The sequence below is a fragment of the Saimiri boliviensis genome, chromosome 12, assembly GCF_048565385.1.
Source record: "Saimiri boliviensis isolate mSaiBol1 chromosome 12, mSaiBol1.pri, whole genome shotgun sequence".
Lineage (NCBI taxonomy): Eukaryota > Metazoa > Chordata > Mammalia > Primates > Cebidae > Saimiri > Saimiri boliviensis.
Genome location: NC_133460.1, coordinates 10,712,072 through 10,727,498, shown reverse-complemented (window position 1 = coordinate 10,727,498; position 15,427 = coordinate 10,712,072). Strand labels below are relative to the sequence as shown.

The 15,427-nt window shown below is 66.1% G+C and overlaps 1 protein-coding gene across 1 annotated transcript; it reads left to right on the top strand.

Moving 5' to 3' along the window:
- Nucleotides 1-3,592: 3,592 nt before the first annotated feature.
- On the top strand, nucleotides 3,593-14,983 carry LOC120367396 (voltage-dependent T-type calcium channel subunit alpha-1H-like). Its single transcript, XM_039478236.2, has 3 exons — nucleotides 3,593-3,668; nucleotides 3,976-4,411; nucleotides 14,892-14,983. The coding sequence occupies exons 2-3, from the start codon at nucleotides 3,994-3,996 to the stop codon at nucleotides 14,981-14,983; spliced, it is 510 nt and encodes a 169-aa protein (XP_039334170.1). The 5' UTR covers nucleotides 3,593-3,668; nucleotides 3,976-3,993.
- Nucleotides 14,984-15,427: the final 444 nt, after the last annotated feature.

The following is a 15,427-nucleotide window of genomic DNA, read 5'->3' as shown; positions in this document are numbered from 1 at the left end:
CTTGGTGGCGGTGGCCTGGGTCCCCGGCTCACAGGCCACAGGAAGCAGCAGGACCCAGAGCTGGCTGGAAGGAGGGGTCCACTGGACACCAGGCAGGGACTGCCATGCGGGAGACCCCGAGGAGCCCACCCGCCTTCCTGGCTTCCAACTTATGCTGGAAGAGCTGAGGAGTCACGTGTACTCCTTCCCCACAGCTCTTTGTCAAAGAAAAATACTGCCCTTCAAAACAACGCCCTGTTCGTAGGACTGGGCATGGTGGCTCACACCTGTACTCCCAGCACTTTGGGAGACCAAGGCAGGCGGATCACGAGGTCAGGAGATCGAGACCATCCTAGCTGACATGGAGAAACCCCATCTTTATAAAAAATACAGAAATTATCCAGGTGTGGCAGCACACAGCCGCACCCCAGCTATTCTGGAGGCTGAGGCACGAGAATCGCCTGAACCCAGGGGGCAGAGGCTGCAGTGAGCTGAGATCGTGCCACTGCACTCCAGCCTAGCGACAGTGAGACTCCGTCTCAAAATAAAAACAAAAACAAAAAACCCAACTCCCCGCCAAAAGAAAAACGGAAGCAGCTAAAGCAGAGGCACGTTTTCCAGAGACCTGAAGATTAGAAACAATGCATCCAAACACTCTGCAGGTGAATTAAAACAATCCCAATGCCAGTTTCCAGCCGTCCTGGGCAGCTTCTAACACTCAGTGAAGTGCCAGCCTGTCACCATGCTGTCGGCCCTTCACTTTCTTTCTCAGTGGAGACCCTCACATCGAGTTGAGGTGGTCCCCGCTCCAGCATGAGCACAGCCTCCGCTGCCTGATCTTCAGGCTGACGGACCGATGGATGTTTAGCGCAGGGAGCGCCCACGTTCCAAGAGTGCGGGCACCTGTCCCACGGGACGTGAAACACACACATCAGTGGGGACGCAGAGCCCCTACGGACAAGGTGGGCACACCATCTGATGGGCTTGACGGAGCGGGAGGCAGTGGGAGGAGTCCTCCCTGCCAGACCGAGCTGGGAAATGCCCCTCTAAGGTGCCGGTGTGGCTCCACTGGTCTGCAAACTGTCTTTTGTCAGATTACAGACGCTTTCTTTAAAAAAAAAAAAAAAAATCACGCCTGTTTTAGAAGCCCATGGCCCTTTTCCCTTCTGCCGACATCTGGAGAACAGACAGTGGCAGCAAGGGTGACAGCTGCTGTGTTTTAGAAATTCCACAGTGCTTCCCAGGCGCCCTCTGGGTCCTCCTGCTCCCTGGCTCCCTCCTGCCTGCCACAGGGCCTTTGCATCGGCTGCTGTTGCTGCTGGAAAGAGCCCCTGCTCCACTTCTGGCTGCCAGCTTGTCCTCACAGAGGCCCCGACCTTGTCTGTCTGCCCCCCCCCACCCCAACCCACCCAGCATTTAGCTCAGAAACGGTTTCACCACCACACCTGGCTAATTTTTGTATTTCAGTAGAGACCGGGTTTCACCATGTTGGCTAGGCTGGTCTTGAACCCCTGACCTCAGGTAATCCTATCCACCTCGGCCTTCCAAAGTGCTGGGATTACAGGCGTGAGCCACCATGCCTGGCTGCCTCAGTTTTTAATGAGCAAGGTGTTGAGAAAAAGATCAGAGGTTCTGAGTGCCCTCCGGCCAGGACCCTGATTCAGCGTTTGTGTCTCCCCACCTGCTGGAGCGTCCCTCCAGAGATGTGTCCAAAGCCCTGGGCTTTCTGAGGTCCCTCGCCTCTGTGGCTGGGGACTTAATTGCTCTTTGAAGACCTCACTCTCCAGCTGGGGCCCTCCATCGCTGAGCAGCTGCATTAAAAAAAGAGTAAATGTTTTCCTTTTCTTGAGGAGTTCGCACATACAGAGGAGGTGCTGCTGAATGGGCCTGTACCCCAGCTGGGCCCCCACGCTCCTGCCTTCCAGTTCGCTGGCCCATCCCACGTGCTGTGTGCCCCTCTGGGCCCCAGCTAGGCAAGGTCTGGTCTTCTCCCTGCATGGCGTGGCCAACCCATCGGAGGTCCTGCTTCTCTGCTGCTCACCGCAGGTGGGAAGCCACAGCCTCCCCACAGCCTCTCCAGTTCTGGGGTCTTCCTGGCCCTCTGCCCACCCCAAGGGCCCTGGAGCCGAGCCTCTTTGTCTAATGGGAGGAGTCGTCTCTCCGACTACGGAGAGCCCCTTGTTGGTGGGCGTGCTGGGGCGCAGATCTGGGAGCTGAAGGTTCCCAGTGCACAAAGGGGTGGTCCTGAAAGCAGAAACACCCTTCTAGCCTGGAGGGTTGCTCCAGGGGAGGGGGGTTCGGGGGCCTGGACACCTGCCCCCATCTGCTGGCACCTCGAGGTGCGGCGACCCCTCCCTGGGACACGGGCCAGGCCCTCCCCAGTGTTGGAAGGGGCCACCCCTTCCGGATCAAGCCACTTGCTCCGGGTCCCAGGGGAAGGCTCCTCCACACGCCTGATTGAAGGAGCGCAGCTGCTGGCAGGGCGAGGGGCCTGCACTTCTCCTGGGGGATCCTTGGTGCGTCTAGTGTGACAGCGGGGGTGGGGGTGCAGGAGGACCAGCCCGCCGTCCCCAGGGTCCCCCAGAGCCCCACGCGGGAGGGGACTGGGCACGGGGACAAGTTCGCGGAACCTGCCCGTGCGCGCGTGTGCGTGTCGTGGAGGGACGCGAATGCAGGAGTGCCCAGAAACCCACCCGCGGACTCCCAGCGCAAAGGACATCCCACCCGCCCCCGCGTCCCTCACCCACGCGCGCGGGCACACACAGGACACACGCGCGGGGGGCGGGGCGCGCACCCTCTCGGTCACGGCCGCGGCTCGCCTTCCACGCCCGCCGGGTCCCCGCCCCTCCGCCGACCCCGGCCAGCATCGCAGCGGGGGCGACGGCAGCGGCGCGCGGAGACGGGGAGCGGGAGCGAGAGGGGAAGGGGGAAGGGAGGCGGGGGGAGGGGGAGGGGCGCGGCATCTGCGGCTCGGCCGCCCCCGCAGTTGGGGGCGGGGAAGGACGTAGGTGCTCCCCCTCCCACCCCGCCGGAGCCTCCCGCGAGCGCCCCCTGGTGCTCCCCGCGCCCGGCACTGGGGGAAGCACGGAGAGCCGGGAGCGCGAAGAGCAGGGAGCGCAGTGGCGGGGAGCGGAGGGGGCGCGGGCGGGGTCCAATTCCCGGACCCAGGGTGGGGGCAGGACGCCGGGCTGCGATGGGAAGGGGTACCTCGGGCGCGCGCATCTCGGGCCGGGGGCGGATCCTCCCCGGCGCCCCCTTCTCTGCCCCGCGCCGGCCCCGCCCCTCTCCCGGCAGCCCTGGCCCCGCCCCCGGCCCCGCCCCTCTCCCGGCAGCCCTGGCCCCGCCCCCGCGTGCCCGGCCCCGCCCCGGCCCCGGCCCCGCCCCCCGCCGCTCAGCCCGAAGTTTCCTGCGCTGCGCGCGGACCGGCTCGAGGCTCGCTCGCCGCCTCGCCGGCCCCCGGCCCCGCGCCCCGTGCCCCCCGCCCCGGCCTCGCCCGTCCGCCCGGCAGCCTCAGCGCCGCGCCGGGGTCGCCGCCGTCACCTCCCCCGGGCGAGCCGGAGCCGGAGTCCAGCTGCGGCCAGGAGCCGGGGGCCGGGCGGGCTAGGGGCGCGGGGCCGGGGCCGGGCGCCGAGCGGGGTCCACGGTGACCGGGCGATGCCCGCGGGGACGCCGCCGGCCAGCAGAGCGAGGTGAGACGCGGCGAGGATACGCGCCCCACTGCGCGCCCGGGACCGTCTTCAACTCGCGCGGAGCCGGCCAGGGAGCCCCGGAGCGCTCGCCCGGCTTCCCCTCGGGGTGGGGGTGGGGGTGGGGCCGCGCGGCCCTTGCCGGAGGGAGGGAGGGAGGGAGGGGGCGGGCGGGGGCGGGGGGCGCGTTCGTCTCTAATAAGAAAAGACAAAGACATCCCGGCGGCCGCGGCTGTTCCCACAGCTCCGCGCCGGCGGAGGCAGGGCGGGGGCGTTGCCACGGCCCCAGGTCACCCCCTGTCCTCCGCAGGTGCTGCCGGCCGCCACCATGATCGAGGGCGCACAGGCAGCCGACGAGGTCCGGGTGCCCCTGGGCGCGCCGCACCCTGGTCCGGCGGCGGCGGCGGCGGCGGCGGCGGCGGGGGCGTCCCCGGCGAGCCCCGGGGCGCCGGGACGCGAGGCGGAGCGGGGGTCCGAGCCCGGCGCGTCGCCCCCCGAGAGTCCGGCGGCCGAGCGCGGCGCGGAGCTGGGCGCCGACGAGGAGCAGCGCGTCCCGTACCCGGCCCTGGCGGCCACGGTCTTCTTCTGCCTCGGGCAGACCACGCGGCCGCGCAGCTGGTGCCTCCGGCTGGTCTGCAACCCATATCCTTCCCGGCCGGCGGGGGGCAGGGGGCGGGCACGGGGTCCGGGGCGAAAGACTCCCTCGGCGTGCGCCCCCGCGCGCACGCCCTTGTTCGTGGGACCTGGTGTGGTTTGGGCGCGCGGGGGAGTAGGGCAGGGGCTGGAGGACGGCGCTCTTCAGAGCCTGGTGGCGGTGGGGCGGGCTTGGGGGGGCCACGGGGCTTCCTGTCCCAGAGCTGGCTCCGGACGGAGAAGGTGGAAACGGAGCCGGGAGCCACCGAGGGCTTGGAGGGGAGAGGAACCAGGGAGGGAGGGAAGAAAGGAAGGTCGTAACTCCTCGAGTCCCATAGGGTGTTGTCCCGGATGGGAATTTCCCCTTGCCCACCCACCCCTTGTTTTCTAAAGGTCCGGCCCAAGGCAGGCCCTTCTCGGGGGCGGGAGAGGGCGGGGAGGCTGGAGGAGCTGGAGTCAGGGGTGCAAACTTTTCAGCCGATGCCTGGTGGTTCTGTGTGCGTGGGGGAGACCCGTGGGGCCTGTGAGCGCTGCCAGGGCCTTTTCCATGGAGAGAGGCGGTGACGTTGGTTGTGAACTTGCTTTTTCAGGCTGAACTCGGTGCCGCGGCTGATTTAAGTCATGCGCAGCTTGGGGGTGGGGGGCAGGGAGGCAGCTGGCACTGCCCGGGGGAGTCCCTTATCCCCAGCCCCCCTCCCTGGCCGGAGAGGAAGGGGCAGCCTTTTCTACTTCTGAAGAGAGTGGCACAGACTTTCAGAGAAGGTTCCAGAACAGAGTTGGGTCAGGGCCAGGGGCATTTCTGGGATGCACACGGTGGCGTGGACCACTCCCCCCTCAGCAGGTAGTCTTTGGGGTGGGTCTCCGCCCAGCCTGAGAAAGGCCTTGCTCTGTGCCTGTGTCCAGGCCGTGTCTCCTTACCGACCCTTCTGAGCTAGCAGCTGGGTGGCCAGGCGGTGGCTGCCGCTCCAGACCTGGGGATGGGTGGTGGGCTGCCCAGGACAGGGTGGACCCTGTGCCCAGACATCCCCCGTCGGAGGTGGGAGGCGGGCTGGGAGCAGGAGCGGCATGTGTACGCTTTCCTATCTTGTGTGTTTAACTGTACAAATATTAAACACAAAAGCGGAATCTGTACCAAAAAAGTCATAAAGCCGGTGTTTCTCCTTCCCAAATCCAAACATCCAGTGAGTCAGACTCATCTCTGCTTGGAGGAAGAGGAGGCTGTGGGGTCCCAGGGGCAGCGGGCCTGGCCGGAGGTCTGCCTTGGAGCCCCTTACCCGCTGCAGAGCCAGCCTGGGCGCCTCAGTAGCCCCAGGGTGGTGCCTGTGGGCAGGCGGGCGTCCCTGGGGGCTGAGGGCTTGGCCCTTGGCTGAGGAACCAGCCTGGCCTTGAGGGGCGGTTGTAGGTTCGTCTCCTCTCCTTGGCCAAGGCGGAGCTGGTCATGCCCCTTTGTTCTGGTGGAGAGTGACCGGGTGTCGGGGTCACTGGGGCGGTGCTGGCAGGCCCAGGGGAAGGGGCTAGAGGGCACTGGAGGGGTTGGGACAGGAGGCTGGCCCCAAGCCAAGGCCTGTGTTCCTTGTTTCCAAACGTGTGCAGGCCAGAGACGAGAAAGAGCCGATCAGGGCCTGGACTGTGTCCTCACAGCCCTGGGTCTCGCTGCCCTGTCCCCAGGCAGGAACTGGACTCTTCCCGCCCCGGGTCTGGCCGCTCTCTCTGTCCCCTCTCGGCTAAGAGAGTTTTGGAGCCTGGCCCTGGTGTTCTGGGCTGGCTGCGTCCCTCAGGGCTTCCAGGGAGGTGGTTTGTGTTGCTGTGTGCAGGGAGGGTGTTGGCTGGCTGGCCTCACAGAGGTGGGATGAGCCCTCTGGCGGGAGAGGAGGATTGGGGCCAACAGCGTGACGTGACCCAGGCCCTGTCCCTGGGCGTCCTGAGGCTCTGTCCTCGTGGGCTTCGTGGCCTGACAGGAGAAAGCTCTGGTAGCCGGAGAGGGACGTGGTGCTGTCCTGATCTCGGGGGCTGGATGGTGCTCTCAGCCTGGAAAGAGCAGATGGTGGCCCGTTCCTGTGGTGGGAGCACCCTGGTGTCCCTGGGGCTCCGGGGCTGGGAGACGATGGGTGGTCGGCCTCCTGCTCCCTCACTTGGAGACTGGGTCTGTCTGCAGCACGGCTGGCCGGACCCTCACCCTCCTCACCGCTGGCACCTCTGGCACGTGCTGACTCTCCCAGCCCCAAGCCCAGTGATGCGGGGTGCCCCCGATGCCCTCCACCCTGAGAGACGTCGGAAGTGAAACTCAGACCCCAGGATCGATTCACTCTTGGCCCCGTGGAAACACCCCTCTGCTGGGGGAGTGGGCTTGGGGAGGCCCCCGGCCGAGCGGGGGTGGGTGTGACCTCCAGCAGATGCCCGGCCTCAGAGAGAACCTAAAATAAGCTGGCAGGCCTGGACAGGTGGGGGATTGGCTGGCTCGGGGAAGCCCGTGTGGGCCACGGCCGAGGCTTTCCAGAGCTCTGCAGCTTCCCGGGAGTTGGGAGGGGTGGCTCTGCAGGAGGTGGCGCGGCGGTGGGCGGTCAATGTGGCCAGGGCTTTGCCTGGAACCCTGGGTGTCTTGTAGCAAGACGGTCCTTCCAGGGCCTCAGCTTCTGCACCGTGAGGCCCCAACTCCCTCCTGAAAGAGTGAACTTGAGAGGGAGGGATCATCGGATTTGCTCAGGGAACCCACATTCCGTAAAGTGACTCCATGCTCCCCAGGGGTTGGCAGAGTCCCAGCCGCTGTCCGCCAGGCCCAGCCTGAGCGGGGTTCAGTCAGCACGGGAAGCTGGGGGCGGGCCCGCCTCTATCCTTGAACCTTTCCGGAACCCCCAGGTAGACTCCCGCACCGGGAAACACGTGCATGCTGGGGTGACTTCATCTCAGGCAGAGGAGCCTCCAAGGACGGCCCTTATCTTTATTGATTTGCTTCTGAAAAATGTAATTGTCTTAGAACTTTCGGGGCGAGTGCTGTGTCTCCTACACAGGTTTATTTATAGCGGAAGGTGGGTGGGATCTGTGTTGTAGCCGGGCTGGGTTATGTGCTGCCCGGGATCCCGGGGTTCCTGACTCCGCTTCGCCTGCGACACAGCTGCTGCCATCCCGGCACACGGGTGGGGCGGGAGGGCCCCTGGGAATGCTTGGAGGAAGGGGGACCCGGCCTCAGTCCCCGCGAGAGCGAGGGAGACGGGCTGCGGGTGTGTAGGGACCAGAGGGTGACCCAGGGGGTGCTTGGGGGCTTGGGGACGGCAGGACCCTCTTGGAGGCATCCCTCAAGGCCCAGGCTCCAAATGCCGCGTGTCCAGGAGCTCTGAGAGGGGGAAGGATGTGTCAAGGTCATCCGGATGCTGAAGGGCAGAGCTGGGCGAGCCCGTCCTGGCTATGATGGCCACGTGTTTGGCACAGCCCTGCCTGGGTAGGGACGAGCCTGAGACAGTCCTTCACGGCATCTGTGAACACTCGGCCGTCACGCTGCTCCCCGGTTGTCCCCCAGGACTGAGAGGGCACCGTCCGGAAGGGGCCAGTCCCGCCTGCTCCCGCCTCACTGGGCTCCACATGCCCCCAGGTCCCACGTGGGCAGGATGGACCGCTCTTCTGCTGACCTTGCCTTGAGGGACCCCCTTGAACACTGTCTCAGCAGCATCAGAACAACCGAACTGGTCTCAGAGGAGCTGCCTCGGTCGGAAGTCAGGTGCCCGGGATGGCCTGGAGCTGTCGCATGAACCCTGGGCCTGAGCTCCGAGCTGGGGTCCCTGGAGGTGGGGCCAAGCACAGGCTCCATCACAGACGGAAGTCCCTTTGGCCCTGCTGGACCAGGATGTGAACACAGCAGTGGCTCCCGATTGCACCCAACCCTCGGCCTGGCTTCTGTCATCCGTGCTGGGGCGCCATGTCCGTCAGGGACTCTGGGCTGCTGGTCCCTGCTGGGGCCCGCCCGGCCTCCCCTCGGCCCCGGTGCCCATGCCCTCGCTCTGACAGGAAGGAGAGTTGCAGGGACGGGTCCACTAGTCTCTGAAGCCACCAACTGGCCTCGTGGAGTTCCTGGGGCAGATGTGGGTTCCCGCCGAGCCCTGTGTGCCGACCGGGTGGGGCCGGATGTGTCCCTGCCTCCTGGGCTAGTGTAGGGTGGGGGAGGCAGCCCCTCCCCACCCCCACAGCTGATCCTGCACGAAAGGAAAGACACAGATGGGGCCGAGATGGGAGCGTTGCAGGGGGAGGGGGAGGGGCATTCCCACCCAGAGTCGGGGGAGCCGTGGGGGCAGCGTGTTCTTCCCGGGCGGTAGAGAGAGGCCCCCGGGGATGACGGCAGGGCAGGGGTCTGCCAAGCGCCTGTGGAAGCCCATCCCCGCGTGACGTCATCCCGTCCCTGCCAGGAAGTGGGCGTGATGCCAGCAGGCCGAGCTTACCCTCCGTGCCGGGCTACCCCGATGGACTCAGGCTCAGTCCCCACTGGGGAGGAGGGAGGAGATGGCGCCCACAGCGGGCCGGGCCCTGGCAGGGACCGTGGACCTCCCAGACCTGCTTCTGCAGCCGGGGCTGGCCGGGGTGCAACCCTGGTGCTGCTGGGAACTATCTTGGCGAGAGCTCTGGTTCCTGGCTGAGGGAGGCCTAGGGTGGACTGAAGCACCCCTCCCCTGCTGAACCCCCGGCCCCACAGGGCCCCCACTCAGCCAGTACCGCCTGCACCGTACAGGGGCTCGGGTTCACTGTCCTTGGCATTGACAGACCTCGGGGCCCACGTTTGCCCACTTTCAGGGTGGAGGGAGTCCCTGAGCGCGGCCTGCAGCCCCTGGTAGGGGGACGTGGGGAGCAGTGCAGAGTGGGGAGGGGCCTCTGAACGCCTGGCCTTGGCAAACTTCTCACGGCCAGGCCCCCGCCCCAGGCTGGCCTGATCTGTGTGGCCCTTGGACGGTGGGGTGGGTGCTGGAGCCTGCGTGGGAGGCGTTCAGACTGAGACCTGGATGGGGCGTGCCGAGGGGGAGGGTGTCTGGTGGGGGGGACGGTGAAGTGGGGGTGCCCGTACGCCCAACCGGAAGGAGGGGAGGGGCAGGGTGGGCCATGGGGAGGAGGCCTGGGCGTGTGGTGGGCGGCACATCGCCATTTGGCCCAGGCCCCGAGCTTGCTCTTGGGATCTTGTGGGGCTGTAAGGAGGCAGAGGGAGGGTGGGCTCCAGTGGGTGGTGGGCCCACCTGGGGGCCCAGGGCTCTGCTCTGCTTCTAGCTGGGGTTGCGACTGCTCCTTAGGGAGGGGAGGCCTGGGGGCCAGGCTTAGTGGGAAGTTGAGAGAGACGGGGCTGGAAGGCTGGTGAGGGCAGCAGAGGGCCAGGGGCTGGGAGAGGGCAGCGCTGGTATCCTGCAGGTCCGGAGGACGTGGCTGCTGCCAGCCCTGAGGAAGCTCCTGGACGTGGGCATCACCACACTCCAAGCACCCAAACTTCATTCCAGTTAGGGCTGGCCGCGGGCGCCCTTCCCGGCCCGGTGCAGCGCTCAGAGGTGGTCCTGGGTCCTCCCCTCGCCTCTCTTGAGGGCTGAGAGCCAAGGGTGACACGAGCCCACCAGGCCGGGCTCCCAGAGCTGCAGAAGAGACGTCCAGTTCCAGGGTCAGGACAGGAGGCGTGCGGGAAGGGGCAGCCTGTCAGACACCAGGGTGGGTCCATAGCAGCTCTGCCGGCCGAGTCCAAGCCGTGGCCGGGCAGTCCAGGTCAGGCGAGGAGCGTGTCACCTTTGTTTATGCAGATGTCAGCCGGGGCCGTCGGTCCAGCCGCTTGTGCTGAGCCCACTGTGGGAAGGGGGGACTGCCACAGCTCCCCCCCCAAGCGGGCATTCACCTACCTGGCACAGAAGAGGAGTGTCTCGTCTCCTTGGCGGTCAGCGTTGGCGTAACTTGGAACAACTCTAAGCCTCGCGGGCGCAGCTTGAATTTCCAAGCTGGAGATTAAAGACCAGTCGCTTAGCCTGGGCAGGAACCAGGGGTGAAGTTAGCCGGTCGCCCTGCGCGGTGACGGACGGCCTGATCCTTGGTCGGGGATGGTGGGGGCGGGGCTCAGGGAAGGAGCCTGCTGGCTCTGGGCCCTTGCCCAACTCAGGAGAGCTGGCAGCAAATCCGGGCACCATCCCCAGAGCGCTGTGCCCGCCGAGGATGACAGATGGGGACCGAGTAGCAGCTTGCCGTGGGGCAGGGGGTGTGCCACCGCCACGTGGCCGCCGGTGTCCCTGGCCTCCACGCACACTCCTCACCGGGCGGGGGTGGGCCCGGGCAGACGGGGAGAAGTAGCCGTTGGCAGCGGGGCAGTGAGAGCCTCAGGGTTTGAGTAGCAGGCACAGTTGATGAATGTGCTAAACTAGGTCTTCTTTGTGCTAGCCGGGAGCGGGAGCCGTGGGTAGAGAGAGCCTTGGGTGGGTGTGGCCGCCGCCTGCTTTCGGAGGCCCAGCACAGTGTCAAGTCAGGATGCCAGAGCACCCCGTCCTCGGGTGGGTGGCCGACGAGGACCAAGGTGTCCTCCCAGTGCTGCCCACCCACCCTCAGTGCAGCCCTGGGTCCTTTGTCCAAGTTGGGAGCAGGGCTGGCAGGGGGAGGATCTCAAAGCCCCACGCGCTCTCGAGGAAGAGGCCCCTCTGGCCCCCGAGCGGTATAGACCACCTGAGGCAGGGGCACCCCAGCCGGGCTTTGACGCCTGCGGACCGGCTCCTGCGGAGAAGGTCTCGGTCAAGGCCTCAGCCTTGGCCGGCCCCTCTGGACTCGTCTGACCTTGGGCGCCTCCGCCACTGGAGACTGACGGAAGCGGAGCTGTTGGGTGACGCAGGGTGTTGGCGTTAATAAAAGCCGTCACTGAGCAGGTGGCGGCGGGGGGCGAGGCCAGGGGTCTGGGGGCAGAGCTGTCTTGGGTGGCAGGGGAGGTGGCAGGAGCTGGGTGAGCCCCTGAAGCCTGGTGAGCAGACCACACCCGAGGCCCTGGGCCTTTTCGAGCGTGTGTGAGCCCCGCAGTGGGGGCTCCCGGTCACTGACTGTCCCACCTGGGCGCTGCCTGTCCCCGAGGGCAGGCTCCAGGTGGGGTTGGGGTGGGGGAGGGCTGGGAGCCCCCCTTGGGGAGTCCTCACCTCTCTTGGCCCCTAGCCACCCTGCGTTCTCATCCTTTCTCCCCTCCACAGCTTCTGCACCTGGGTGAGCCCCCTGGCGGGAGGTGGCCATCTGGGGGCCCGTCTCTGGCTTGAGGACTGAGGTGGGGACACCCTGAGGTCTTTTTTGGGGAAGGTGGGCTTTATTAGCCTCAGATGTTACTCAGCTGCACCTGGGTGGAGGCCCCTGGGGTCTCCCTGGCCACAGGACCGGGGCCAGCGACCCCTGCCTACATGGGCAGTGCCTCCACGTGTGCCTCAGTTTCCCTGTCACACCACGTTGGTCTGTCATCTCGGAGCGAGGCAAGAGGCCAGATGCAGTCCTGGAAGAGAGGCTGTCAGTCCCGTCCCATCATTGGGGGCCAGCACAGTGGCTGCTGGGGCACACACCTATCCCCACCCAGCCCTGTCCCCAGCTCTGAGCAGCACCCAGGCCTGTCCCCTCGCCGTGGCTTGCCGGTGGGGTGTGCCTGGTTAGACGCATTAATGGAGGTGCTGGTGAGGCTCGGGGGCAGATCTTTCTAGAAAGCAGCAGGGCCCTTGCAGTGAGCCAGGCCGTGTCCCGTGGAGTCCCAAGTGGGCTGGCAGAGGTGACAGCGAAGCCCCTGCTCCCGGCCGTGTTAGGTGACATCATCTTCTGGGCACTATTTTCCTTGTCTCTGAAGTGGGCTTGCTGCCTTCGTGGCCTCCAGGTGTATGGCAGGGACTCCTCATCCCTGCCCGGTCCCCAGGCCGGTGCAGGGCATGGGATCCCGCCAGCCCTGAGACCCCCGCCCTGGGCCTCCAGCCTCCAGAGCCCCGTGGGGCCATTGCTGTCTGAAGCCCCCACCTGTGGTGCTCTGTTACAGCTGCCTCCCCACCCCAGCCAGGGTGTCCCCACCCCCCTCAGCTGCGAGCAGGGGTGCAGGTGCCCAGAGAGGCCCCCAGCACCTGCTTGTCACCTTCCTGCTGCACCTCAGGCCCCCCAGAGGGAGAGAAATGGCCCATGAGCAGGAGGAGGTCCGAACGGTATGGGAGGCTGCCTCTTCGGGATGAGTTGCGGTTGGCTGCCCGCTGAGTCAGGCTCGTCTATTGAGGAGTGGCCCCGGGGAGGGCGCACACTGAGGCGTGAAATTGGTCCTTCCGAGCGAGCCCTCGTCAGCGCAGGGGCGGTGCTGCTGTCTCTCTGTGCCCCGGTTAGAAGTCGTTTCCCACGGCTGGCTCCTGCAGGCACCGGGCATCCTAAGAGGAGGCAAGCGCCTTAGGACCCTGTGACGGGGTCTGCAGCTGCACTTGGCTCTGGTGGGCAGGGGTGGGGGCCACAGACGGATGAGACCTGGGCCCTGTTGTGATACAGAGGCTCAGCCCCACTGACGCCAGGAGGGCAGCTTCCAAGCCGGGGGACCATCCGCTGGGGTTGTGGCGTGAAGGCCAAGGGGGTGTGAGCACGAGGGGATGGCCCCGGGCTGCTGGCCGTGGCCGGGCGGGCCGGCAGTGGTCATCAGCCCAAGGCCCCTGGAGCCCCTCTGTGGGTACCTGGCCCTGTGGCTACCCAGAGCTCCCCGTGGCTGTAACCCCAGAGGCTATGGGGGTACGGTGGCCGCTGCTCCTGCCTGCCCAGGACTTGTGCTCGGCTGACCCCGTGTTTGCTGTGTGGCCCTTGTTGGTTACCTAGCCCCACTGTTCTGTGTCCTGGGTGGGTGAGGAAGCTTGCAAAGAGGAATAGGTATGGGTCAGTCTGCCCTGGGTGCCGACCCTGGGTCTGGAGAGGCCACAGCCTCCTCCGCCAGCCTTCCCATGGAGTTCGAGGCTCAAGACTGGGCGCTGGTGTGCAGGGCGGTGGGGGTGGCCTCGGCCCCATGGGGCCAGGTGGGCGTCAGAGGCCTCCAGTGAGGCCCAGGTGAGACTGGGCCCGGAGCTGCCCGTCTCCGCAGGGTGCCTCGTGCTCTCAGAAGGGGGTGCTGGTGTGGCCTGGGAGTGTCCAGTGAGCAGCCGTCCTGTGCCAGGCAACTTCTGAGCCACAGCCACACACAGCCCAGCCCGACACAGAGGGGAAACCCTCTTCCAGATGCCCAGGAGCAGCCACAGCCTGCCGGGAAGGTGTGGAGGGTGAGGGTCTCTTGGGCCACGCACGTGTGGCAATGATGAGCCAGCCTGTATTAGCGCCTCATTAAAATGCTCGGGAACTTGTCCCTGGCTGCTGGGGGGAAGGAAGCTGGCCGCTGTCTCCGAGGATGGCTCCGGGTACTGCCTTGGCTGATATCTGGGACTCGGCCAAGCCCACTGGGCCCCGGGTTCCTGCAAGTGCTGACCACGCCCTCGGGGTGCTTTCGGCAGGTGCTGGAGTGGGAGGCCCCGGAGGCCGCCGCCTCTCCCTGGGAAGTCTGGTCGTCTTGAGGAGGGGCTGGGCGGTGTGGCTGCCACCTTCAGTGCCTGTCTGGGGACCCTCCCACCTGTGGCTCAGTGGCTCAACTTCCTGTAAGTTAGTGAGAGGGGAGAGGCCGCGTCTGGCTCAGCTGCCCTGTTCCAGCCGAGGAGCAGCTGGTGGGCGTGGCCTGTCGGTGGTGCTGGGGCATGAGGCTTTGTGGCCACCTGCCGGGTATAGAGGCTGGCACAGGCATGGGGGCACCCCTCCCTTCCCTGGAAGCCTCACACACCAGAACCCCGGGCCTGCGTCCCCAACAGAGAAACCCCAGGACGCCCATTTAATTGTGTTTGCGTTTCAGGTAAAGAAGGTTTTGGGCCGGGGGTGTCCCTGCAGTGTTTGGGGCATACAGTTGTGCCCCAGCTGCAGGGGTGCAGTGCAAGGCCCCTGGGATTCCTGAGTCGCAGCTCCAGGGAAACCTGTCCTGTACGTGCTGTTTTCTCTTTTCTTTGCTTTTTTGGAGACAAGGCCTCACTCTGTGGCCCAGGCTGCCTGCGGTGAGGCAGTCGTGGGGCCCTGCAGCCTCCATCTCCCATGTTCAAGCGATTCTTCTGCCTCAGCCTCCCCAAGTGCTAGAATTACCGGTGTGAGCCATCACCCCGGCTTCATACTCTGTTCTTTTAGTCTGATAACTGAGACAGTCGGGTGGGCAGTGGCTGGGCACGGGCGGTGCTGGGCACGGCTGCAGCAGCATTCACTGCTGTAGAGAGTGGCACACGGTTGAGACCTGGGAGGGACCTGGCGTCAGACCCTTTGAACCCCCTGTCTGTGAGGCCCCGGCCCTCAGGCCCACAGAGGGGCTCTCAGGGTCCCAGTGGTGGAACTGGGGTCTGGTGCTGCTGCCTTCGCTGGCTGGGCTTGGGACACGCTGCTCCAGGTGGGGCGGCTGTCCATGGCCCTGGGGTCTGGAGGAGGGATGGGTGAGCCTGTGCCCCGTTTGGGGTTTTGGGGGTGGGTTGAGTCACCCCTTTTGCTGCCCTGGCTTGGCAAATGTGTGTTTTCTCCTGGGGCACAGCAGACGGGGCTCCTCAGTCCAGCATGGGCTGACCTCAGGGTGGTTTGGCTCCGTGAAGTTCTGGGGCATGAAGGACGCCCGTGCGAGGCGGGAACAGCGGCGCTACCTGCGGGGTGAGGAGGGGCCGTGAAGGGGCAGGAGGAGCAGAGAAGGTGTCGGGGTGTCTGCGGCCCGGGAGCAGGTGGGGTGTGGCGGGCACCGGGCTGACCACTGTGGTGCAATTGCAGGGGAGACGTGGGGAGGACTGGGGGGCACACGAGGCACAGGCCCCACTGGGGGAAAGTTGTAGAAGCCAGAGGCGGCATCTCGGGAGTGGCCAGGGCGGGCCTGGGGGCAGAGACTCCGAAGCGGCAGACGCAGACCACGGTGGGCGTGTTTGGCAGCTGGGCCTGCTGCCCTCCCGGGTCACACTCTTTTGCGACGCTCCAGAACTTTTATTTTCTAACCTTCCATGGAAATCTGGGTCACTCAAATAAGGAGGATGAGGACAATGGTCTCAGGGAGCCGTGTGGCCTGAGCCCCGGTCCAGGAGCTCCAGGTGGGGAGAGAGGCACCTGGCCCCGGCACATCCCGG

Coding starts and splice junctions, on each gene's coding strand:
- LOC120367396 (XM_039478236.2), top strand. CDS start 3,994: ATGATCGAGGGCGCACAGGCAGCCGACGAGGTCCGGGTGCCCCTGGGC. Junction 4,412..14,891: donor GCCCTTGTTCGTGGGACCTG/GTGTGGTTTGGG, acceptor GGCTGACCTCAG/GGTGGTTTGGCTCCGTGAAG.